The 24,109-nt window shown below is 57.0% G+C and overlaps 1 protein-coding gene across 1 annotated transcript in view; it reads right to left on the bottom strand.

The window, feature by feature from the left end:
* Window positions 1-24,109, bottom strand: part of GLI2 (GLI family zinc finger 2) — a 234,802-nt gene that overhangs the window by 49,477 nt on the left and 161,216 nt on the right. The window contains exon 3 of the mRNA XM_045559177.1: window positions 8,444-8,549. Within this exon, the coding sequence (XP_045415133.1) occupies window positions 8,444-8,549 (106 nt within the window). The remainder of the gene's footprint in view (window positions 1-8,443; window positions 8,550-24,109) is intronic.

Here is a 24,109-nt window from a genome sequence, read left to right as displayed (position 1 = left end):
GTGCACACCCTCCCCTGCTGCAGACACACCTCGGCTCTGTACATCAAGATCTGCTTCCCTCCCCAGACCCCATCCCCACCTCCCACTCTCGGCTGACCACACCGGCTCTCTCCAAAGCCCAGAGCCAGGCAGCAACTCTTCTGCGAGGGGTTGGCGTTCCGGAAAGATCAAAGACCAGGCCATCTTATCAGACACGTTCCTCATTAAACTTTTACAGGCCAGATTCCATTATAAATGAGCTGTCTGTCCCAAGCAGCCGAGTGAGCATGTTCCTGGCTTTGGGGATCTGAAGCTCTCAGAGCCTTGGAGATTTTAGCAAGGGGGTGGGGTGGGGGGTGTCAAATCGCCCAGGTTCAGATCCCAGCTGTGCTACTTACTAGGAGGGTGTCACTGGAGGGGCAGTCAGCCTTCCTGTGCCTCGTTTCCCCCGCTTATCAACTGGGGGTGAGAGTACTGCCCTCCTCGCAGGGAGAGGAGATGACATCAGCGAGGGCCGGGCACAGGCTCTTGCTGTTGCTCCCCCACTGGTCGGACCCCAGCATCCCACAGCCCAGAGAAGGGAAGGGACCTGCCTGCTGTGGGGTCTAAGGACGATTCACGTCACAGTGAGCCACGGCTCCGCATCTACCTGTCACTCTGCCCTCAGCGTGTGCCAGAGGAGGGCGTGCTGTCCCACGCAGTGGCTACCCCAGGGTTCCTGTGCCCCCTGCCTAGCCTCCTGCCTACGGTATCGTCAGATCCTGAACAAGTGGTCAGCCACGGCGGGTTTTGAGGAAGAGCTCCCTGGAGACGGGAGGGCAGCGCGGACCCAAGCGGGGAGGAGGGACAAGGCCCCAGTGGGTCCCCGGGCCCACCCAGTGTCCTACCCCAGGAGGCAGGAGGACATGCCTTTTGGAAGTCTCCTCCTTCCTCTAGGCTCTGAAAAGAAACAAGCATGTTTGCCGAGGGAGGAGAAGTTTCTTCGTGAAACGCAAACAAAGCCAATCCTCTATGATTGTGAACCCAGGGTGCTGTGCCAAGAATCAAGAAGAAAAAATCCAAACTTCTTTCTGCCCAACTCACCCCGCTTGGCGAATGGCTGAGGGCAGTTGTGAGGGCCCAGGCAGAGCCGGTGAGTCACAGGCTGAGCAGGCTGCTGTGTTTATTAATCTCACGATGAACCGGGACGGTCTTTATGGAACACTGACCTTGGAAAAAACCATCTTCAAATCCCCCCAGACTGGAAAGCTCATGAGCTCAGCCCAGCAATAGCAAAGAATCTACTCTCTTAAGTGGAGACGCACCAACACGGGGCCGAGCGTCCCCATTAATATGCAGCCGCTGGACGCAGTGGGCATCCAGACGTCCTTAGTGGCTCTCTGAGGGGCTCTGGCTAACGCGGACTTTGCGTGACCAAGTGTGCAGAGGACAGGGAGGCCCCCACACCCACCAGCTGGCTCCCTCCCTCTCCCTGCAGCACCTGGGCTGGTGTGCGGGCTTTACGTGAGTTGATAGCTACAGCCCCGAACCATCTGTCCCAGAAAGAGCCCCCTCCTCTCTCCTTTTCCGTGAAGGGCGGCCTTGGGCCGTGACTGCCAAGACAATGCGTGCTGAGGGTCTGCAGGGAGCGACTGGCAGTGTCAGGTCCAGAATCCCGGGGTGGAGGGGTAGAGGGTGGGTCAGGGATGTCAGGTCAGGTATGGTGCCCGGCAGGAGGACAGAGGACGGCACTGTCCTCCCCTGGCGGAGACGCCGTGGCTTGTTCCCACCCCATACGCTCACTGCCTTCTGCAAGCTGAGACTATGAGCAGGTTTAGGTCAACTTGGAGGGACTCATCTGTGAGTGGGTCATCGAAAGGAACCAGGGGATTTTTAAAACCCCATGTGTTAGAGGCGAAGGCGCTATCAGTGAGAGAAAAGGCTCTACAACCCGCCAGCCCTATGACTTCAGAAAGCCAATAAACCGCACTGCTTTCCCAGATGCTGGACAAGCAGGGTGGCCCCCAAACTCTGGCCTGTGGGTGCCTGTAAATAAGCAGATTCCCAGGCCTTGCCCCAGAGTGGAAGAACCAGAACTTCTGGGGTTGGGGCCTAGAAATGTGCACCTTGAAGACACCCCATCTGTTCAGAGCTGCAGCCAGGTTTGGGGACTGCTGCATGGGGACAGTTTCTGTAAGTCCTTCTAGCTGGGAAGCAGCTTAAATGGGCTGTCTCTGAAGCCCCAGGGCAGGGCAGGGCGAGGAAGGACCCCACAAGCAACAGAAGGAGCTGCAGGCCGACCCCAACCTCCGGGACCAGGAGCAGGAAGTTCTACCTTCCCCTCCAGGACACGAGCTACTCCTGGCCCAAGGCAGCCCTGACTCATGCTTGTGTGACTGCAGCCTCCGTGTGACATCAAGGAAATGGGAGCTGCAGCCGGGGGGGCCTGCCATGCCATGCCTCAGCTCAGTTCTCCACGACACCCTGGTGGGCCTAATCCAAGAGGCAGGGGCCCAGAGGGGGTCCAGTGCTTCTCTCCCGGTTAGCATCACAAGACTCTGGAGAGACTCCAGGGAGCACAGGGCCCCCTGCACAGAGGCCTTCTCTTCTCACCCCTCTGTGGACTCTGGAGACTCAGGCGGATGTCCCCACGGGGGTTGCAAGAGAACCCCCCCGCCCCGACCAGCAGTGACAGCCCCCTACCCATCTGTTGTGGTTCACACAGACCAAAGGTGCTGCAGCAGGAGCGCACGGGCAGCCTCTTTCCTCTCCTGGAACCGTGTGAGCATCAGCAGGCTATGCAAGCCCTGCTGTGGGTTTGTACCTGATGGTGACCGGGAAGGGTCGCCCTGCAGAGTGGTGGGTTGGGTGTCTACGAGGAAGCCATCCCGAGCAGCTGAGCTCCACGCCTGTGCCTCCCCCACGTGTGGCTGCCAGTCCGAGTGGTGTGGTCGGCCCTGTCCCGCTCCCCCCTGCCCGGGGCCACTCTGGCAGCTCTGGCAGGTCTCCTCACCATGGCTGCCCCCTGCTCCTGTCCACCCCTAACTGCTCCTATAGTCACATGAGTATAAGTCTGGCCACTCCCTCCTGCTCCTGGTCACCCAGTGGAGGAACTCCAAATCCCTCAACTGGGGAAAGGAAAATCTCTCCTCTTTCCTCCCCCAAGGATACTTCTTCAGTCCCATTTCCCACCTGCCTATGCCATAGCCCCGCACAGTCTCCTCGTCTGAGGACGTGCTGTGGGGCTGCCTCTGCCACACGGGTCCCTCCGCCTGCCATGGACCCTCTTCTCACACAGCAGATGGGGAGAACAACAGCAATGACAGATGCAAACATCAGCTAAATGCTTCCAAACTGTTCTAGATGCTTTACTCACATCACCCTGTTTCCTTCTCAGAATAACTCAGTAGACTGGGTTATCTCAGCAGATGTGGCCCTTCCACAGATGAGAAAACTGAGGTTTGTTAATTCATGCTAATCCCAGCTAGTGGATTTGGCGCTGGGTTCAAGGTAGCCTGTTGGGCTGAGATCCAGCAACAGCAGGCTCGGGCGATGGCTGCAGAGGGGGGCGGAGGGAGAGAACACAGGGGGCACCTCCCTGGAGCCTCGGTGCACCGGGCACGCCATCCCCAGAGCGAGCGGGGTCCTGCCAGGGAGTGGGAGGGGACCCGGGTGCCCGAGCAGTGGGGAACAGGCGGTGTGGGGGCACAGCAGCAGGCGCACCCACAAGTGGGTCACCGACCCAGAGCAGCAGGCAGAGGCTCAGACTCCACTGACAAGAGATGACACCGCACCTCATTTGCTGGGCAACGTTTGTGTAATTAGACACATTTGGTGCCAGCCAGGAGGAGCGGGCTACAACACGGGCTTGATGGATCGGGGTGCTCCACCAGGCTCCGACCACATTAATCACAGAAGCCAGAGCCACGGGGCCATTTTTCTCCAGGCTTTGTCCTGGTTCCCAGCTGGGGCACTGGGAGAAGGGGAGGGAAGGGAATGGGCTTTCCAGAGCCCAAGGCCAGCCCTGAAGCACCCGCTGTGTCCCCCTTTGGCCTGAGCAGGGACCAGCTGTCCCAAGGATAATGTGAAGCTGCTGGAAGTCCACCCCGTCTGGACAGGGTGGGGGTGGGGGCTCTGGGGACACTGCGCCGCTGCCCAGCATGGGCACGACCAGCCTGGCCCCTCCTTGGCTGGGAAGCGGATGTGCCCTGGACCTGGTCTTCTCAGCTCTCCACCTCACGACACCTCACGAGGATGACGCATGCAAGTCATTGTGCCTCCCCGGGCCTCAGCACCTTCATCTGCAAGGTGAAGCTGAAAGCCCATTTCACAGGACGAGGGGGAGGATTAACTAACAGAGCACCAGGCTCCAGCCTGCACCCAGCCCGCTGCAGACCCGTGCGGGTTACTAACTGGTTTACTGTGCTCTACTGGGAGATGCCACCTCCCCCCTGGGGCTGGGCGGTCCCAAATGACCCCAAGAATGGCCCCAAGAGTGTCCACATCCTAATCCCTGTAACTCATAAATGTTACCTGCTATGGAAAAAAGGACGTTGTCGATGTGATTACGTTAAAAATAATCTTGAGATGGGGAGACAAGCCTGGGTCACCAGGTGGCCCTAAGGGAGTCACAAGTGTCCTTATGAGAGAGGCAGAAGGAGAAAACTGCCACAGATGAGGAAGGAGGCGGCACGAGGACAGAAGTGAGAGAAAGGTGCCGTGGTGTGAGGCTGGGGCTATAAGCCAAGGAATGCAGGCGGCTTCCGGAAACTAGAAAAGTCAAATGGAAAGATTCTCTCTTGGAGCCTCCCGAAGGAACCAGCCCTGCCAACACCTTGATTTCAGCACCGCAAGACCTACTTCAGCTTTCCGGCCTTCAGAACCACAGGAGAATAAATCTGTATTATTTTAAGCCACTAAGTTTGTAGCAATTTGTTATAGTAGCCAAAGGAGGCGAACACGCTGCCCTTCAGGTGCTCAGTCTAGTGAGAGCCATGCAGGCCGTGAGGGACAAGGCTGTCTCCACGGCTGCCAGCGTCTGCAGCCGACTTTGCCACCTGCTCTGCTCACACCCCAGCCCTCGCCGGCCGGGACGGAAGCAGGCCCACCCCGGAGCTGGGGAATGGCAAAGCGTGGGGAAGACTCGGGCCACTTCCCCAGGGGTCCCCACCTGGCCGGGGAGGGACGGCCCCAAGGGCATTCAGTGGTGGGACTCAGCCTGCAGCAGTGTCACCCCGAGGGTGTGTCGATCACAGATGGCGGGCGCCTCTCCCAGAGTCTCTGACTCAGCAGGGCCGGGCTGGGGCCTGAGGACCCGCATTATTCCTGACAGGTTCCCTGGGGACACTGATGCTACCGGGCCAGAGGCCTTGGGAACCTGTGAACTAGAGGCAGTGCCCTAACGCAGGGCTCCATGCGCTGCCAGGAAGGGATCGGCTGGACCCGGCAGAGGGACCTGTGGTCCTTACTTATGCTCCGGAGGAAAAGGCCAGCGTGCAGCTGAGGGCCTGGGCCAGGAGGCCCTAATTTGGTTTCTAACTGTCCCACTCGCTAACTGGGTGACCCTGAGGGTGAGTTGTCTACCCTCTCAGTGCCGCCTCAGATCTTTCACCTGTAAGACGGGGAAGACACAAACGACTATCTTCTAGGGTTGTTGAGGAGCTTAAATGACATGAAACACAGGAAGTGCTCACAGCAGGGCCAAGTCGCAAGGTCAGTTACGGTGAGGAGTGGCAGGCACTGATGTCAGGGTCCTCTTACATTTCTGGTGATGTCACTAGGTGTGTAGGGAGGTATCAGCCAGGACATCCACCTGCAGAATGACACACCTGCGTGGGTTGTCTCTGCATGGAGCTCTCGGCATTCCCCGCGTCTCCCGACCAGCACTGGAAGCCTGTGCAGGCAGCACTTTGAGGCAGGCCTGCTGTGCCCAGGACCCACGTCACCGAACCAGCCACGCACACCTCCTGAGCAGGACTCAGCAACACCAACCCCTCCAAACAGGGACTGAGCTCCCTCCATGCTCCTCGTATTCTCACATGACACTGGCTGAGCAATTTTGGGGTGGCCCAACTAGTTCCAAACGTGCACCTGCCAGAGGCTGCCCGGACTGCTGTCTCAGCCGCCTGCAGGAGGAGGGCCCTGAGGTGAGTAGAGGGCGGAAACGGCCCATCGGCCACCAGACGGGCCTAAGGCTGCTGCAGCAGACCCCAGTCACATGAGAACCAGGTACCCATGCCGGAACAAAAGGAAAAGTTCCCAGCATGTCAAAAGGACATAGAAGACAACTCAAAGGGACTCCCAATGGCATATCTGGGACCGTTAGAACAAACAATAAGTGGTAATAACAACAGAGTGTAGCCCATAGTACAACACAAATAACCGTGCGTCCCGATAGATATCAGTAAACAATCAGGAGATGCGGGGGAAGGGTCGGCTCTGCCGCACGGTGGAATTCCAACCAGCAAATGCAGAAGGGACGATGGAGATGGAAAGTCGCCATTTGGCAAACACCAGCACTTACTGTTTCTGGCAAGAACCACCAATGATGTTTAAGTTGGCGGTGAAAACATGATGAGAAACAGGACAGTACCACATTCTCAAAGAATTACCTACCCCCCAAGACGCTAACTAGTTACAAAAGGAACCACTTGAAAGTGGAGGAGCCCAACAGACACCCCATGACCAGGCGCTCGGAGCTCCCAGTGCAGAGAGGTGTGGACGTCCCGTGCCCCCTATGGGATGGAAAGACACGACGTCACTTTCATGGTGTTACGCCCAAACTGCATCCTCTGAGGGTCACTACACAGCCACATTAGGCAAATCCAAAGCATTTTATGCTGTAGCTGGCCAGCACTCTAAAATTGTCAAGGTCTCGAAAGTCAGAGTGAGATTAAGGGACCGTCTGGGATCAAAGACGACCAAGGCGGCGCGAGAAGCAGGTGCAACGTGGGAGCCAGGACCGCACCCCGAACCAGGGGTAAAAACTGACCAAACTTAGATAAGAGTCGTAGGTTAGTTCACAGCATTATATGAATCCTGGGTCACGTGAGATGTTAATGTTTGCGCAGCCGAGTGAGGGGTCACAGGAGATCATCATTTACCACCTTTGCAACTCCTGTTATACATCTGAAATCACTTCGAGGTAAAACATTAAAAAGTAAACAATATTTTCTAAAAAGAAAGTAAAAGTCTCAGGTTCGCTCTGTCCTGGGGAGGCCACGGGGGTCCTGAAACGCGACCCTTCTCAGGCACAATGTTCCCAGCACACCGAGAGCTCAGCAAGTGTTCACCGGCTTCGCTGGGGCGGGAGACGGGACAGGCAGCAGGATCTGCCCGTAGTAAGTGGAACTCGGGGAGAGGGTCCCCACTCTGCAGGCACTGACTGTACCCCTATCACGTCTCAGCCGTTGAGGATACAGAAATGAGAGGGGGGCTCAGAGCCTGCAGGGGCAGGTGTGGAAACAGGTAATTCTGTGTGAATCTGGAGCAGGAGCCCCGCGCAGTGTGGGGGACCCCCATGCCACAGGAGGAGGCGGCTCCTCGACTGAGGCTTAGAGGTGGCCGGGTGGGTGGGATATTCCGGACACGTTGCGCAGGCAGCAGGGATGAGGCACAGAGACAGGGGACAGGACTGTGTGTGCTACAACCACAGGCAGCAGCTTGGTATGGATGGGCGGGGGTGGCGCTGGAGGGGTGAAGGCACTGAGTCCAGAGGGGCCTTGGGGCCAGCAGATCCTTCACAGAAGGTCCATGGAGGCAGGTGTGGGGAGCAGTGGAGAAGCTGGGGGTGGGGGGAAGGCGGAGGCCTCCCTCCTAGAAGGAGAGTGGATGGGGCTGAGCCTTCTGTCATGAGGACCAAGAAAACTGACACCTGCCATGGGCTAGGCGGCCCCAGGTGGGAATGACGTGGACAGGATCAGGCAGATGGAGACGCAGTGACAAACACACCCCTTCCACCTGGAGACCTCAAAGCAGGGAATAGGAAGGGACCCCAAAGCATCACCGCGAGCTTGTCCTTATAGTAGGGTGACTATGCAACTTACTGTTCAAACCCGGGCATTTGGAGACAGTGAAGGAGGACGCTCTGAATCATGCTGGGACAACACATGCCTGAGGTCACCTCACTCATATGGGGTCTTAGGCCTGCAGGGGACCCCCACTGCACGGTTGGATGGAGAGCCTCAAACCAGGCGTGGCACACCACGGAAGCCTGGAGCCTGAGAGGGCTGATGTGGGTAAGGGGGGGCGGGAGGGGTGGCTGGTGTTCATGCGCTGCCCACCCACCACTCACACGGGGTCCCGAGTCTGCGCACTTGCGGGTGGCAAAGGTGGTCGCCTGCTTGGGACACTGCAGATCAGGAACCCCGCAGAGAAACACAGAGGCAGTGGAGGGGGCCGAGGCTGCCAGCCCAGCCTCCTGGTGGCAGGTGGCCGTGTGCTAGGAGCAGAGGGCAGAGGGCAGAGGGCAGAGGGCAGGACTTACCCGTGCACGCCGTGGACAGAGTGAGGCTCGTAATGGTACCGTCCCTCCTGGTGTCGCATGTCAATCGGCAAGGGCGCATGGAACGGTGGCAAGAAGTGCTGCGGCACTGTGAGGGGGGAGAGAGAGAAAAAGGACTTCACAAACTTTTCCCCTCCCTCAAAAAGCAATTTTCAAAGGGCTTTAAAGCCCGATGAATTTCAGAGCAAGAGCAGCCAGGACAAGGGGCTCTGCGGTGCCCGCGCTGTCACACACCCACACGGGGGGATGAATAAATAATCAAAGTCCACCCGAGAATCCTACATCTTCCACATAAAAGATCCCCAACCGCGCTCTTGACAAAGACAAGCAGCTACGCGCTCTTTGAACTCGGGGAGATTACAGGCAGGGCCACGAAACTGGGCTCAGCCGCAAATCAGGGCTGACAGAGCGACAGGCTCCGACTCTGCCGGCGTCTGCCCAGCCTGGCCTTGGCTGTGTGTGGCTCGGCAGCACCAGGCTGTGGCACCGATGCTGCAGGGTGCGGGCTGGGATGTCTACCTGGGACCATCTGCACGGGCAAGGCCCGCTCTGCTGGTGCGGCCGGGCTCAGGGGCCAGAGCCCACCAAGCTGCCTGCCCCGTCTCGCTGGCAAGATCAAGCGGACTTCCATGCAGACCTGCTGATGAATATTAGTTATTGACCCCACGAGTGCTGGCGGGTGCCCCAGGATTGAAAACGCCGACACGTGAGCGTCAGTTTCCAGAGCTGAGTCAGCCTCCTGTCTGAACTTGGCCTGCCCTCAGCAAATCATTGTGATAATTGTAGGATGCTCTTTGTTTATTAAAAAAATTCCTGAGTACCCTGGAGGCAAACATAATTATAGGCTTTAGGAAAACAAGGCTCTCCAAAAAGTGGTTGCACTGGGAAAAGGGTGAGGAGCAGGGGCTCCTCAGTCAGCTCTCCCTCAGTCTGCAGCTGCAGGCCAGCGGGGAGCCCGGCAAGGCTGGGGGTCCGAGTGGGTTTGTTTTACGTACGGCCAGGTCAGCTGACTTCTAGGGCTATCGTAATAAATGCATAAAAATAATGCTGCCATCTCTGTGCCAACAGATTCTGGCACGGTGCCGTTAATGCTGTGAATTCTCTCTTTATCGTGGTGCCTACACATGAAATACACTTGTACATGCACCGTGGAGCCGCATCAAGCACAGTCACACTGTTGTACAACCGTCACCACCAGCCATCTCCAGAACTGAAACTCTGCAGCCGTAAACACCAACTCCCCATTCCCACCCACGCCGGCACCCACCTTTCTACCGTGTGTCTCTGAGCAGTTCCTATTCTAGGTATTTCACACAAGTAGGAGCACGTAATGTTTGTCCTTTTTGTCACTGGCTTATTTCACTTAGCATGATATCCTCGAGGTTCACCCATGTAGCATGTGTCAGCATGTCCTTCCTTTTCAAGGCTGAATAATATTCATTCTATCATATGTATACACCACTTTTTGTCCATCTGTCGGTGGACACCTGAGTCGAACACAATGAATTTTTAATGGGAGGAAACTTTTTCCTGAAATCTTATTTTTAATTTTTACCTATTCAACTTCACCTTCATAATTCCACAACACTAGCACCCTCCATATGGGGACTGAGAAAAAAGAAAGCAAATCTCGCCCCGATTCAATCTGCCCCACTCTGAATCAAAGAGGAACTGGTGGCAGACAGGGTAGCAGGCGCATGGTTCGCCTGGCCCGGCTCTGGGGACCTGGGTGTGTGGCTGTGACTCGGCAGCAGTGACAGGACGACCAGGTTCTCTGGAGGCTGGTGGCCTCTGGGGGTCAGAGACCACTCACCTGCTGCATGACCTTGAGCAAGTTTCTTGACCTCTCTGAGTATCCGTTGGTTCATCTGAAAATGGATAACTAGCTACCTCCATGGTTGCCACGAAGATATAAAAGTTGACGCAGAGATGCCAAGCCCAGAGCCTGTGCAGGTAAGAAGGGCTCGGCCAGCCTTATCATTGGCAATGACAATGATCACTAATATTTGGAGCCCCCCAAGTCCATGATCAAACTATGAATTTGCCAGTTGTCGGGCTTGGGACAAGCTGCTCACGCTCGTGGCAAACCCTGGGGAGGTGGAGCCCAAGCACGGCCTGCTCACAGACCTGGGCACCAACGCGCTTTCCTACATCCCCACGGAGTCAGCAGGGAAGCAGAGTTCACTTTCCCAAATGCGTAGGAAGGGGACATTTTTTTAAAAAATGGCCAGGCAGAGCATGCTACAGTATTGCTAACAAAATTAAAATGTGTGTATTTTGGAATGTTTCCCTGCACATCCAGAAACCCCCTGAAGCAACTCGGCTAGGTTTTACTGTGCCCATTTCACAGATGAGAAAATAAAGGCCAAGGGTGATTCTAGGCCTTGCCCAAAGTCACAGGGCTGAAAAAAACTGAGCCAAGAGGAGAATTCAAGGCTCTGGACAGACAATTGTGGGCTTGTCCCCACATCTAGCCCAACTGAACACTCAGAGGCAGCTCCGGGGAGCCAGGGTGACCCTGTCCCTACCACGCTTATGTACTACAGGTAACAAATGTACACAGTGCTCTGAGAGCCTTTTAAATACCAACTCCTGGGTCTTCACGGCAACCCCAGGAAGCTGCGTTTGTTCGTGGAAGTGGATCACTAGCTCCCCACACGGCTGCAGGCCGTGCTCGGCCGCCACCTTCCCAGGATTTGTGACAAGTGTGAGCAACTTGTCCCAAGCCCGACAACTGGTCAATTCATAGCTTGATTATGGACTTGGAGGCTCCAAATGTTAGTGGTCATTGTCACCACCAGTGGTAAGGCTGGCCGGTGCTTCTCACCTGCACAGGCTCTGGGCTGAGCACCCCAGGACTCCTGCTCTTCCCATGAGCCGTCCCCCAGCGCCCTAACCTTTCTCCTGCAGAGCTGAGGAGGGTCCCCTAACACTGGCAGAGCCCAGACCACCCCCACCCCTACCCTCAGCCACAGGCCGAGACACTCTCTCAGCATTCGGGACTCACGCAACCCCAGCCGGGTTTACAGACAACATGAGCTTCAGGAGTTGACCAGGCAAACACGGGATGGAGGTGGCACTGGGGCTGCCCCTGCTGCCCCACAAGGCCAAGCCGTGTGTGTGTGTGTGTGTGCATAGTGTGTGTGGTGTTTATGTGTATGTGGGGTAAGTGCATGTGTATGTGTGTGGTGTTTCTGTATAGTGTGTGGTGTGTATGTGTGTATTGTGTTTGTGTGTATGTGTGTAGTGTGTGGCGTGTGTGTATATGTGGCATGTGCATGTTGTGTATGTATTGCTGTATGTATATGTGTGTGCTATTATATGTGTGTAGTATGTGGTATCTGTGTACATTACGCTTGTATGTGTGGGGTGTGTGCACGAGCTGTACATGTATGTGTGTGCACGCGCATGGGGGCGTGGGCCCTGAGGCTCAGGGAAGATGCATGGGGACAGGCGCCCGCAGAGTCCTCCTGCAGCCGGGCCCGCTCCCCGCTTTCCGGCAGGCCCTGGGGTGAAGGCTGGAGGCTGCGTGGAAAGTGCTTTCTCTTTCTCAGGCAGGGCCGCAGGTCAGCACCTCTCACAGGTCCTGCTGCCCTCTCAGTGGCTGCCGCTCGGGCCCGACACTCGTGGAATGTGCAGGCTGCACCCCTGCACCTCTCCCTCAGCCTCCCCGCTCAGAATCCTCAGGAAGAGCCTGGGGACGTGGCTGGTGGGTCCTCCTGTCCTGTCCAGAGCAGCGGAATGCCCACCAGAGTCAGTGTTCTTGTCCCCATTTTTCAGAAGGGAGCATCGAGGCGCTGCTGGTGTGACTACCTCTAGGAGAGCAGTGATCAGGCAGTGTGTGACCGGTGGTTTCACTGGCTCTCCCCCTCCGAGCCTCGTGTGGCCCCTCAGAGCACGGCCAGTGTCTGGCACACGGCAGGCCCTGAGCGCACGGCCGGCGTCCGGCACACGGCAGGCCCTGAGTGCACGGCCGGCGTCCGGCACACGGCAGGCCCTGAGCGAACAGGCTCAAAGCACTGATCTTCCAACAGTCGCACAGCCTGCCCCAGGGAGTCGGCTGGCAGGGAAGGAGCCAGGAGTCAAACCCCGGGACCCCATGCCCAGACCCCTCTGCCAGCCTCAGGGAGGAGACACAACCCATTCACATCTGCAGTCACCACAGGGGTGAAGTGCAGACAGCAGTCACCCTAGAGATACTCATCCATCCACGCATTCATTTATTCACGCATCATCTACCTGTACCAAGCACTTGCCACGTGGCAGGCACTGCTCCAGGCCCCAGGAACAGCGTCGGGACAAAGCAGCCAGCACCACGGTCCAGTGAGAAGAGTCAGGTGGTAGACAAGACAGCAAATACATTTACAGCATAATGTCAGGGGGGAATGGAGCTAAGGTGGAAACCGAGTAGGGCAAAGAGACAGAGAGGAGGCACGGGTGGAAGAGAGCGCTCCAGGCAGAGGGCACGGCATGTGCAAAGGCCTGGTGGTGGGGGAGAATGAGGCAATGTCAGCATGAGGGTTAATTTGGCCAGAGCAGAGGGATGGGTAGAGGTGGAGACAGGGAGAGAAGCTCCTATCAGACTGAGCAGCCAGCGGGAAGGACTTTGGGATTTGTTTCTGAGCAATTTGGGAAGCCCCTGTGAGGTTCTGAGCAGAGAGTCACGTGCTCTGATGAAACTTTTCAAAATGCCACACAAGCAGGGCCCGGTGGTGTGGGACAGCGGCGCATCCTCCGGGAATCCCAGACTGGTCCTGCCACTAGGTGGCCACCAGTCTTGGGAGAAATTATGTCCCCTCCTGGGTCTTACATTACTCCGCTGCACAGCAGGGGCTGGGGGAGCTCAGAGGTCCCTGCCTCACAGCACCGTCCTGCTGTCTGTGAATGGTCACCTGCTTCCCAGGAAACGGGCCGCGCTTGTTCCAGCCACAGACACCCCGAGGCTTCAGCAGCTCTGGGCACAGGCTCATCTTTATGGTCCAATACGTGTGACTCACTGGCCCAGTGGCCCTTCTAAACCCTCTCAGCTCACCACCGAGTCCCCTGAGCCCAGCTGTACGTAGTAGGACGACATCAACACACACACACACACACACACACACACACACACACACACACACACACAGTCTCTGCGGACGGAGGCTGACCCTGGCTCTTCTGAAGTCCCGGGACCCTTTCGGACCAGCACGGGTCATCCCCACGTGCCCCGATGGAAGCCTTTGCTCAGAGCTGAGGAGCAGGAGAGTCCACTTCCAAACTCCTACAGGAAATCGCTCCACCCAGAGCCGCACACGCACCCGAGGAACATGAAGACGCACATGAAGAATAAGAGCGGCCCTCATGCGACACACTGAGCCAGACCCCTGCACACATTGTTTTCATTATGGGCTCTTTTTTTGTTTTGAGTAAAAAAAAAAAAATAATCCAAACTAAATCATGTCCTTCTGGCAGAGGGAGACACACACACACACACACACACACACACACACACACACACACACACTCCATATGCCATTTCAAAGAAATGACTCTTTTTAAGTTTCTGATGAAGAAACTCTAAGATGGGAATTTGATGGCTCTCCCCCTCCACCCGAAAAAAACTCACATTTGGTTTTGATCCTGCAAAGAAAGACCAACAGGCTGAGAAGCTGGGGTGGCAGAGTGATGGCTTTTTTCACTGAAACTCAGACTTTTTCTGAGCTGCCGCTTAAACGCGAAACGCTCCCCGGCCGGTGCTGCAGGGGTACAGGTGTCGGCGGGGCCCTGGGTGCAGTGACCTTGCTGCGTAAGTGAGCGGGACCCTGACGGGGACAGGAGAGCCCCTCCCTGGAAGCCTGGCTCAGGTTAATGCCCCATTAGTAACGATCCGGTGAATTGCTCGGGGAGGATCGGGGCTGGGTGGGGGCAGCAGAGAATTCAGACAAAGAGTTGGGGAAACTGGGTCATCACAACATGACCGGGCAGCCCATGTCGGCAGCCGGAGGAATTCTCCTCGGATGAAGTCATGTGTTGCCAAAACGTGGAGACGCAGCCCTTGGGCTGAGCTCCAAGAGAGGCCCGAGGGGCCGGCCAGGTGGATGCGCCGGGGACACCCTGGCCCTGAGGGCTGTGCTGTCCCTAGAGGTCAGCGCAGTCTCCAGGTAGGATGGCCTCTTCGAGCACAACTGCAGGAGGGAATTAGCCGGAAGCACGAGGGCCGGTGTGCACAGGGACAGTGAGGCCTGGCCGTGTACAACAGGCCTGAATTGCGAGGAGGCACAAACACAGCTCTGTGCGGCTTGCGGGGCCCTGGAAGGGGGCAATGGCCAGGGCCAGGGTGTGGACTCCCATCCTTCTTAGGCAACTGGCCCGGGCTCTGGGGTCGCCATGCAGGAGGCAGTGCTGCAGCTGTATCCATGACCAGGAATCAAGGACGTGAGCGTGGGGGCCCTTGGTTCTGAATACTGGGTCCCTCAGCCTATGGGCTGTGGCCCTGGGAGAGGGAAGCCCAGAGATGCTTGGTGTTGCTGATGAGGATTCCAAATGGGTCGGCTCCAATGTGTGAGTGTGAATCCCCCGGGACAGCGACAGGCCCACAGAGGGAGGCTCCTGTGGAGCAGCCACGCTGCACCCACCCAGCAGGCCCCGCGTCAGGACTGCAGGTCCCCACGCCCTGTCCACCCGCCATGCTCAGGTGACAACTGTGATGACCATGCACACCTTCCCAGCCTCTAGGCCAGGAGGCTCCCACTTCCAGCAGGCGCTCCTTGGGTGCCCTGCACTGGGCACAGTGACGTGCTCGGGGCGGACCCGGATCGGCTGAAATGGAAGCATCTGATTCGGCACGGCTCTGGGGGGACCGGGGAAGGGCTTCGGGCCTCCAATTTCTCTCCTGTTATGGGGGGCTCTGCTTGGGGTTCCCTAGTTAATGACTCCTTTACCTTAGAGTTCCTGGCATCTTAAGTAAAATTCAGCACAATTGTTTCTTAAAACTATTTTTCTTAAAAGCAAACAGACCCTGGGAAAGTCGGGAACGAATTCCCACTAGAGCCCAGATGGCTCCCTGGTTGCTTTTCTCCTAATGGAAGTACCTAGGCACAAAAGACGCCCAGAACTTAGGCAGGAGAGGCGCGGAGGACGGAAAAGCAGCGGCGGGGCAGGCTGGAGGTGAAGCGTGGAGCTGCCCAGTCACCCTGACATCTGTGTGCTCCTGAAGTGCACATCAGTCAGGTGACAGTCCCCTGGAAAATCACCCGTCCTTTTGTCTAAGGAGCCTGGATAGGAGCAGGAAGCATGTGAGTCGTGACTCCAGACACCCTCAAGTGTGAACTGTGACTCTGTCATGTGCTAGCAAGTGACCAATGCCCCAAGCTTCAGTTCTGTCATCTGTAAACTGGGAATGACATCAAGCCAACTATTGAGGCACATTTGTGGCTTCTGTAGAGGAGGAACTTCGTAAGTGGCAGTGTCCGTCCCCGTCTCTCTAAACGTCAGAGCAGGTATGACACGGTCCCAGCTCTATGGTAATGAAGGGACCTTTTCCTCCATCCTCAGAGTAAGGGACGCAGAGATGCACCAGGCGGAAACTCAGCTGCGGCCCTCTGCACACACCCGTGGCTGTGACTTGCCGCATGACAGACAGCAGGAAGGTGAGAATGACCACAGTCCTCGCTGTGGGCTCTGCAGGAAAGATCTTCTACAAATTAACCCCTGCTGACCACCCACCCCTATTCCCAGATGACCAGTCCTCAGGAGGCTCAGGCTGGCTGCTCCACCTGCAGTGTTTCCCACCGTTCTGTCCCTGGTGTCTGTGCCCACGCTGGCACATACCCCGTGTCTGCAGGAGTCATTCACCTCTTGGCAAAGTCAGCAGCAGGAGAAGGCCGCGGCAGAAGAGGGTGTGACCAGACCTCAGACACAGAGTGCAAGGCCCCTCTGTGGGCCGAAGGCAGCTGTGCAGAGGACGGCATCCCCTCTGCGATGCAGCTCGCTTACACCAAACCCAGGGCTCCCTGCAGGAAGTAGGGTACACCGAGGGCCCGGACAAAGCAGTGAGGAGGGCAAGGCTGGGTGGTGTGTTGCCTCTTCATGCTGCTCTGGGGCTCTGCACAGGCGCAGGAAGACAGAGGGTTCCTGCATGCACATACGAGCCATCTCGGGGCCCTGGACCAGGCCTGAGTCGGTCACACGAGAGCAAGCGCACTTCTGATGAGGACCCACTGGCTACACGGTCATCAATGACTCTCAGATGAGAGACAAAGAGAGAGAGAGAAACATTTTCCATTCCAGCTTCAATGCCTAGTTTGGTAAATTAACCCACTTAACCTGACATGGCACAGGAACATGAAGATGCTTTGTCAAAGAACGTCAATCTTGTGGGTAAGGATGGTGACTGGTACCATCATTTTGTGCCTCGATGAACTCAGAAGATCAGCCGGCACCGAGCTCACGCCGGATATTAGCTTGCTGTCCACACAGCTAAGGTCTACTCTGCCATTTGTGCCAGGCTTGTCACAACCCGCAGTGCAGGACTCTGCTCCCTCCTATTCCTGTTGAGATCCCAGGCCCATTCCTTGGGGAAGCTGGATCTAAAAGCTTCCCAGAAGATACGAGAAATGATGGCACCAGCTCCAAAGAAAAGACTGGACACCCCCTCCCTCAGCCACCCAGGTCCCATCAAGGGACACAATGTAATTCAGACACATCAGCCCTGTGGACATGGCCTTGATGCACACAGGCTGCAGCCCCCAAGTCCAGACCCGCAGGCCTCTCTGGAATCCACAGCAGAGCTGCCCAGCATCCAGGGTGGAGTTCACCATCCCCAGCTGACTGCAGCCCAGAAGACGGAAGTCGCACCACCGCCCGTCGCTGGTCAAAGCTTCCCTGCTCAGGCAGTGTACGAGGACTCTGCTCGTGTGCTCTGGAGGCCACCGAGAACACGAGGCACGATTCCTGCCTACGGGGAGGCACCAGGGGCACCTCTGTGTAGGCCGCTGCCAAAGCTGGAGAGCCTGACCCTGTGTGACCCAGCCAGGTCCACACAGCACAGACTGCCAGATGGCCTTGGACTCAGGGAAGGGAGATTTCCATGGGGCTTGGAGAAACTAGGAAGGCTGCCTGGAAGAGGTGACTTTGGAGCTGGGCCCTGAAGGGGTCAGGACTGGGAGAGCCAGAAGGAAGGGGAGGATGGCAGGTTCTTCAGGCTTGGGGCCGTGTGGACAGACATCGAGCCCAGTAGGCTCAGTTGCGCCCTGGCACTGAGCTGTGTGAAGTGTGAGCCCTGGTGCAAGCCACGTGGTCTCTCCTGTGCCCACAGGATTAGGGACATCTCTTCCTGGGGCCCTCCAGGGGAATCGATGACGTAATGTACATAACAAGAGGCACACCATGCGGCACCTGCTAAGCCCAGGCATCGGTGCTTCTCGGGCATTGCTGGGCCCCATCCCCAGGGTCCCCGCTTCAGTGAGCCCGGGCATCTATAACATTCCCAGCGGTGCTGACGCTGCCGGTCCAGGGACCACACTTGGAGGTCCGTGTAGCACGGAGTTCCCCGTGTCAGTAAGTGAGGGGGAATCGCTGCTCACACCCCTGCATACTGCACACTGACAGAGGCAGCTGTGGGGGTGACATTTGAATCCTGGTGACCACCGAGCTGTCCCATTTATCAGGGCTCCTGAGTAGCGGCTGCGAGTGGCCTGGGCATCGTGAGGAATGCAGGCTCCGAGGGCACCCAGGAGTCTGTGCTTTGCGATGCTATGAGAAGGAGGGTGCACACCAGGGCTGGGGGGAGCCGCGGAGACCTCCTCCCCTGGCTTGGGAGGCCTCCGTCCACATGGACACTGTGACAGTTTCAGGGACCAACCCTCAGGCATGGGGACTCAGAGACCAGGTGTTCTAGAGTGGGGACCAGTCACTGGCCTAAGCCTCAGAGCCAGGAGGCACTGAATGAGGACAGGAGTCAGGACAGCCTCGTTCCCCAGGGCCTTGTGCAAATGGCACTATCATTCTCAACTATCAGCCACAGGACAGGGTACTCCCAGAGGCCGCTCCGAGGCCCAGCCGCTGCCCCACAGGAAGCATTTAATAAGAATAATATCCTGAATGGCCACTCCACAGCATGCAATTAAAAAGTGCTTCTGTCGCACTCGGGGAAAAAGGGGAGAAATTAAGATCAGACAGGAAATTCCAACACCACAACTGGCTAGTGTCCAGCGCCGTGGCCCAGGCGGCTCGAGCGGTCAGGCCTGCCCCAGACACAGCCTGGCAGGACCACAGGCTCCGCTGGGCCCGCCCACGCCCCCTGTCCACCCAGGCCGAGCTGTCACCTGACAAAATAGCCGCTGAGAGAGGGCACGCTGGGCAAGGCCAGCACCAGCCACTCGACTCCAGGCAGCGTCCTGAGCTGGTGTCCAGGCCAGGGCAGGCAGGGACACGGAGCGGAGCGCACATCCAAGGGCAGGAGTGTGCCCCAGCCAAAGCTGCGGGGAACCCTAGCCACGCAGGAGCCTGGGCAGTTGCAGGATCTGTCCCCTCAGACGGTGGATAACAGGGGGACAGGCCACAGGACGCAGACTGGGACCAGCCCAGAGGCGGCACAGTGTCATGGTGGACAGCACTGAGGCTGCAGCTGTGGCCGCAGGCAACTCTGGCTCAACCACTGACTCACTTAACCTTCCCGTGCCTCAGTTTCCTCATCTGTAAAATGAGGGGGATGGCGACAGGGAGAGGAGCTAACGTGATCCGAGGCCTGTGCAGAGCCAGGCGAGCAGCAGGGCCCCAGGGCTCCGGCGTGGCCACCTCCACTGACCGCCCTGCCGGGCTCCTCCTCTTCAGCAAGGGGTGGGAGACTGCAGCGAGCTCCACAGGGCCCCGGGGAGACCCCCACTGTCACAGGGAACGGGGTGGGCTGCCCACCTGTCTGGGTAGACGAGTGGGGTCCCAGATTAGAGAATTTCAGGGCCAGAAGAAACAGTAGGGATGGCTGAGCTTAAGGTTGAAAACTCTGTCTTGGCCACAGAATCTGTTCCCAAAAAAGTAGTATGCAGGGCCCCAACATACAGAACAGATTTGAAGCCTAGAGGACTGTGGCTCCCAGAGTCCCTGGCACCTGGCAGAATGCAATGCAGAAGGCAGGAATGCAGCCCGGGCCCCGGAGAGAGGGTGAGCGGTGAGCTGGTGCCAGGCCCCAGGGCTCCTGGCACTGTCAGAGGCCTGGGCTGGGGCAGGTGGCCTGGGACGGACTTGGGCAGTCCCCTGTGTCTTGCTGCCCCTTGACAGACTCACTTGCCAACTTGCACCAACGACCTCATCAGCTGGCAGCTTTGATGCTGTCTGGGTCAAGAAGCCCATTTGTCATAGCCCTTTCAAGAGGATGCTTATGCCACTCATCTGCCTGGTCCCAAAGGTGTCACCTGCCATTCTGCATGCTTTACCAGCATCCAGCCCCTTTCCTACAGAGCTTAGGGTCTGTCGCGTGCCCTGCCAAGAGAGCCAAGAGGCCCTGGTGGGCACTCTGCCATAGCTCTCCAGGGGACAGTGAGGCCACCAGGCACTGGTGGTGGTTTCCTGGGCTGAGCCAAGCCACCCCTATATTACTCCAGGGTGCATTCTGCAGCAGAACCTGCTAAAGACAATCGATGACCTTTAAAACTGGGCAGCGGATTCTGCCGCCTGAACAAGCAAATGAGCGTGAGCTGCACTCACTGTCTTTCCTGCAATCAACAGGCTAATGGCAAAATGCTCTTCATTCCTTCATTAGAGCAGGTCCCTTACGGACCGTTTCCCGGGAACCCCCTGTCAGTCTGGTCCCAATAATTATGTTACTCAAAGGGATAGTTTTTGTTAAAACATTCTCTACCTTAAACTCGTGCCTTCTCTGTGTACCCGAACACCAAACGCAGCCTTGGCCAACAGAAGCACCACGCAGGCCACATATATTATTGAATTTTCTAGCAGTCATATGAAAAAAAGAAAACTAAAAAGAAACAAGTAATCATTTTAATAATATAATTTAATTGACTCAGTACATCAAAAATATTATCATTTCAATATGGAACCGGTATAAAATTATTAATGAGATATGTTACATTCTTTTATTCCTACTACGTCTCCAAAACCTGGTGTATCTCTTGCAGGTACAGCACATCTCAGTTGGGACCAGCCACACTGAGCGCTCAACAGCCACATCCCGCTCGTGGCTGCCCCGCTGGACAGCTGAGGCCGAACTCGTTGTCATTACTGACTTTTGGCCACATGTGGGATTCTAGACTAGGCTAACAAAAGTTCCACTGTTACATAAGATATGGCGATGAACATTCTCCCCAAACCTCGGTCCCTCCTCACTTCTGAATCACAGCTTCCTGCAAGCTTCTATTTGGTGACTTAAATTCACTGATTAACAAACAGTTGTTATCTCTCCTTCCTTTCCTTCCATTCATTTAACTCGCAGGGGCTCCCAGGTGCGGGAGGGTTACTTGAGATTCCCTGGGTGAGCGGAGCCCCAGCGAGAGGCCCTCGGCAGTCTGTGTGCCCCACCCCTCCGTGTGCTCAGCCTGTCAGGGCAGGGCCCACCAGCGGCGCCTCCCTTGAGTCTGCCCCGTATCACCCCTGCTGCCTTCCCGATAAGCTTGGGGCATCCCCAAGCAAGGCAGTGGGTGTGTGAACTCCTGAGACCTTCTGACAAATGACAAGGTCCCCAGAAAGCAAAGCCCACGCGTGGGGCAGGGCTGTGGAGAAACATCGGCCAAGCCCCATTACACTTCCGGAAGAGGGGCTCCCTGCCTGTGTGGTTCCAAATCCGATTAACTGAAGGATGGTTCACACACATGCCGTTCCCATCGCCACTCCCTACGTCCGGGCCCACCGGTGCCCACCGCCGCTGATGCAAACAGTGTTTCCCCTTGTCGGGAACACTTAGGGGTCCACCAGCAGGACTGGAGGCCAGCCATGAATCCGTGGGAAGAGCCTGCTCCCCCACTTCTCTGGTAGAGAAACTGAGGCACAGAAAACATGGCCTCATGACCTAACCTGCCAGCCCTGAGCAGTGCCGAGAATAAGCCCATATGGGGTAGGGGAGAAAACACTCCAAAGGCTTCCTGACATCAAAAAAACCTCTTGCAAAACAATATTTTGATGAGCTAAGTGTGTGAATTAAAAGCAGACAGAGTCTACTTCCTTTAAAATAAACAGGGTTTAAAATCTAGGGGAAAACTCCCACACACAGTGTGTTTTGGGACTGGAGAAACCAGAGCTGCCCAGAGCAGCCTGGCCTGTTCGCTGTCACTCAAGGTGTTTGTGCTCAAAGGCCCTGCTCTGTGGGTCCAGTCTGACCCCAGCGAGGGGACCCAGAGGAGGGATGGGCTGTTTGACGGGCAGCCCCCAGTTCCCACCCTTGCCCACAGAAGGGAGTCGGAGGCCCCAGCCAGGCACTGCCCCAGACTCCCAGCCCCAGGATCAGACTGACAGCCTTGCAGGCCCCGTCCCTCCCAGTCCACAGCCAGCCCCCAACCTGCCCGGAACGCCCCTCCCCACCACACCCTCCCTCCTGCTCACACCAGCTCACACATGCCTTCCTCCTGGACCTCTCTTCTTCCTCCTCCCTCCACATCAGGCAGAAGATAGCCCCTCCACACCACGTCCTCAACGCCAGTGACAGCCCAGTGCCTGGCACAGAGGAGGTGAGGAGTATGTGCGACGAACGAATGGATGAATGAATGTTCTCACGGTTGGAAAACAGACTGTGAGGATAACAAGAGTGGCTAGTAGCTGCCAAGGGTCAGTATAAATCAGTTTAGGACCAAAGAGAGAAAGCCCTGTGACACAGGGTGTGGTGGGAGACGGGGTGGCACCCAGACATCAGCCAGGCCCCTCCCTGCAGACCGACAGTGGAGTGGTCCTAACAGCGAGCCCACGGGGCTTCCCGCACGCTGGTGCCGTCCTGAGCCTGCCACCTCTGTTAACTCGTCTGATCCTCATAGCAACTGATGGGGAAGCCATTCTTACTGTTCTCCCCATTTTACAGATGAGGAAGCTTAGGCACCGGAAAGTGTCACAGCTAATCAGTGTAACGGCCAGACCGCACACCCATTCCTCGGAGATTTCAGACACGTCCCGACAGGCAGGGTGGGGCATCCAGGAGGATGAAAGGTGAGGCCCGGCCCCTGTCTTTGCCCCACTCACCCTGGCTCTCCTAGGTTCCCAGCTCCCTCTCCGCCAGCCTGGGCCAGGACTTCGGTGTGACGAGGGCCACAGGTGTGTGACACGGGGGGCAGGAGCACTCTGTGACCAGGCAACTGCTAAGCAGGAGCTAGAGAGCCGGCAAACTCCAGGAAGCACAGGCTAGACTTGCTATTTCCACTTTGGTCATGGCCTTCCCAAAAAGGAATGGAACCCCCCAGACAGAAAGGGTCCCACGCACCGGCTTCTTAGTGCTGCCCAGGTACCCGGCAACGTCGGAGGCGAGTCCGGAGGGACCCAAGAGGGGAGTTATCTGTTCTCCCCAGCTGTGTTCCCGGTGCCGGCTAATAACCCCCATGGATCATCCTGCCTGGCTCGGAAAACATCCTGACTGGCGTTAAAAATGGGCCCCCTTGCTGTGCGTGGCTCGCACCCCCACGGCACGTGCGGCATGCTCGTTGTTAGCATGCTGCTTGTGTAATTAGGGCGGTGAGGATGGCAAAGGGCCCACCCCGGGTCCCCAAGAGTGATTGCAGTTCAGGAAAAGCACCCACCTGGTTTTGTGCTGATTAATGATGGGCCCCGCTAATAGCCCTGCTTAACACAGGAGTTTGTCAAGATTAAGTAATTGCCTTAAACAAAAAGTGTATTATCTTTAAGGCCCCACTGACGAATGGCTGGCGCTGGGAAATGGGGTGATGGATGTCTGCGACTCCCTGCCACCACCCCGCCCCCACTGGCATAAATTAAAGCGCAGCCCCTGATTAGGGTAGGAAGCCCCATCAGACCCTGCCAAGGGATGGGTGGCCGAGGGCCCCGCCGTCACCCCCAGCTCGGGCCTGCTGACCTGGAGGCCTCACACTGCTTGTTAGCATTATAAGCTCTGGGATGGACAAAGGCCTCATCACCAGGGCTGGACCAGACATGGGGACCCAGGCTGGGACAAGACAGATGGAAGGAAGGAACCACAGCACAGGAAAACCAAGAGGACCTGGAAGGAAATGGGACCAACAGCCGCATGGACAGCCAGACGGAGGCTCACATACGCCTGCATGGAGCAATCGCAGCTGTCACCTCGGTCATGAGCTTCTCATAAAGTAAATTCATACGGAGGCTTATGAAGGATCTGCTGTCCCCAGGGATGTGGGACCATCTGCAAAATGGGTTTATAAATGAGGTGATGTGCACAGTCTAACTGCAGCCCTGCCATAAATGGATGCTTTCATTTTCATGCCTCTGAGCAGCAGGTTGCCAGGTCTGGGACCATGAAATCCGTGTCCCTTCTCCAGGTCCCTCAAGCATTTCATGCTCTGTCCCTCTGGATGGCACTTTGCAAGAGACAATTCACAGCAGTGGACAGAGCCATGTGCGGTGGCACAGAGCTGACACAGGCTGCCCAGAGATAGTGAGCTTGCAGAGGGGTTAGGGAGGGGAGCGGTGCTTGGAGCGGGAGACCGTGGGCCGCATTTGAGAAGAGGCTGCAGGGCCCAGCCA

The sequence above is a fragment of the Lemur catta genome, chromosome 8 (genome assembly GCF_020740605.2).
Source record: "Lemur catta isolate mLemCat1 chromosome 8, mLemCat1.pri, whole genome shotgun sequence".
Lineage (NCBI taxonomy): Eukaryota > Metazoa > Chordata > Mammalia > Primates > Lemuridae > Lemur > Lemur catta.
Note: the sequence above shows the minus strand (reverse complement) of the source record. Positions and strands in the feature narration are given on the sequence as shown.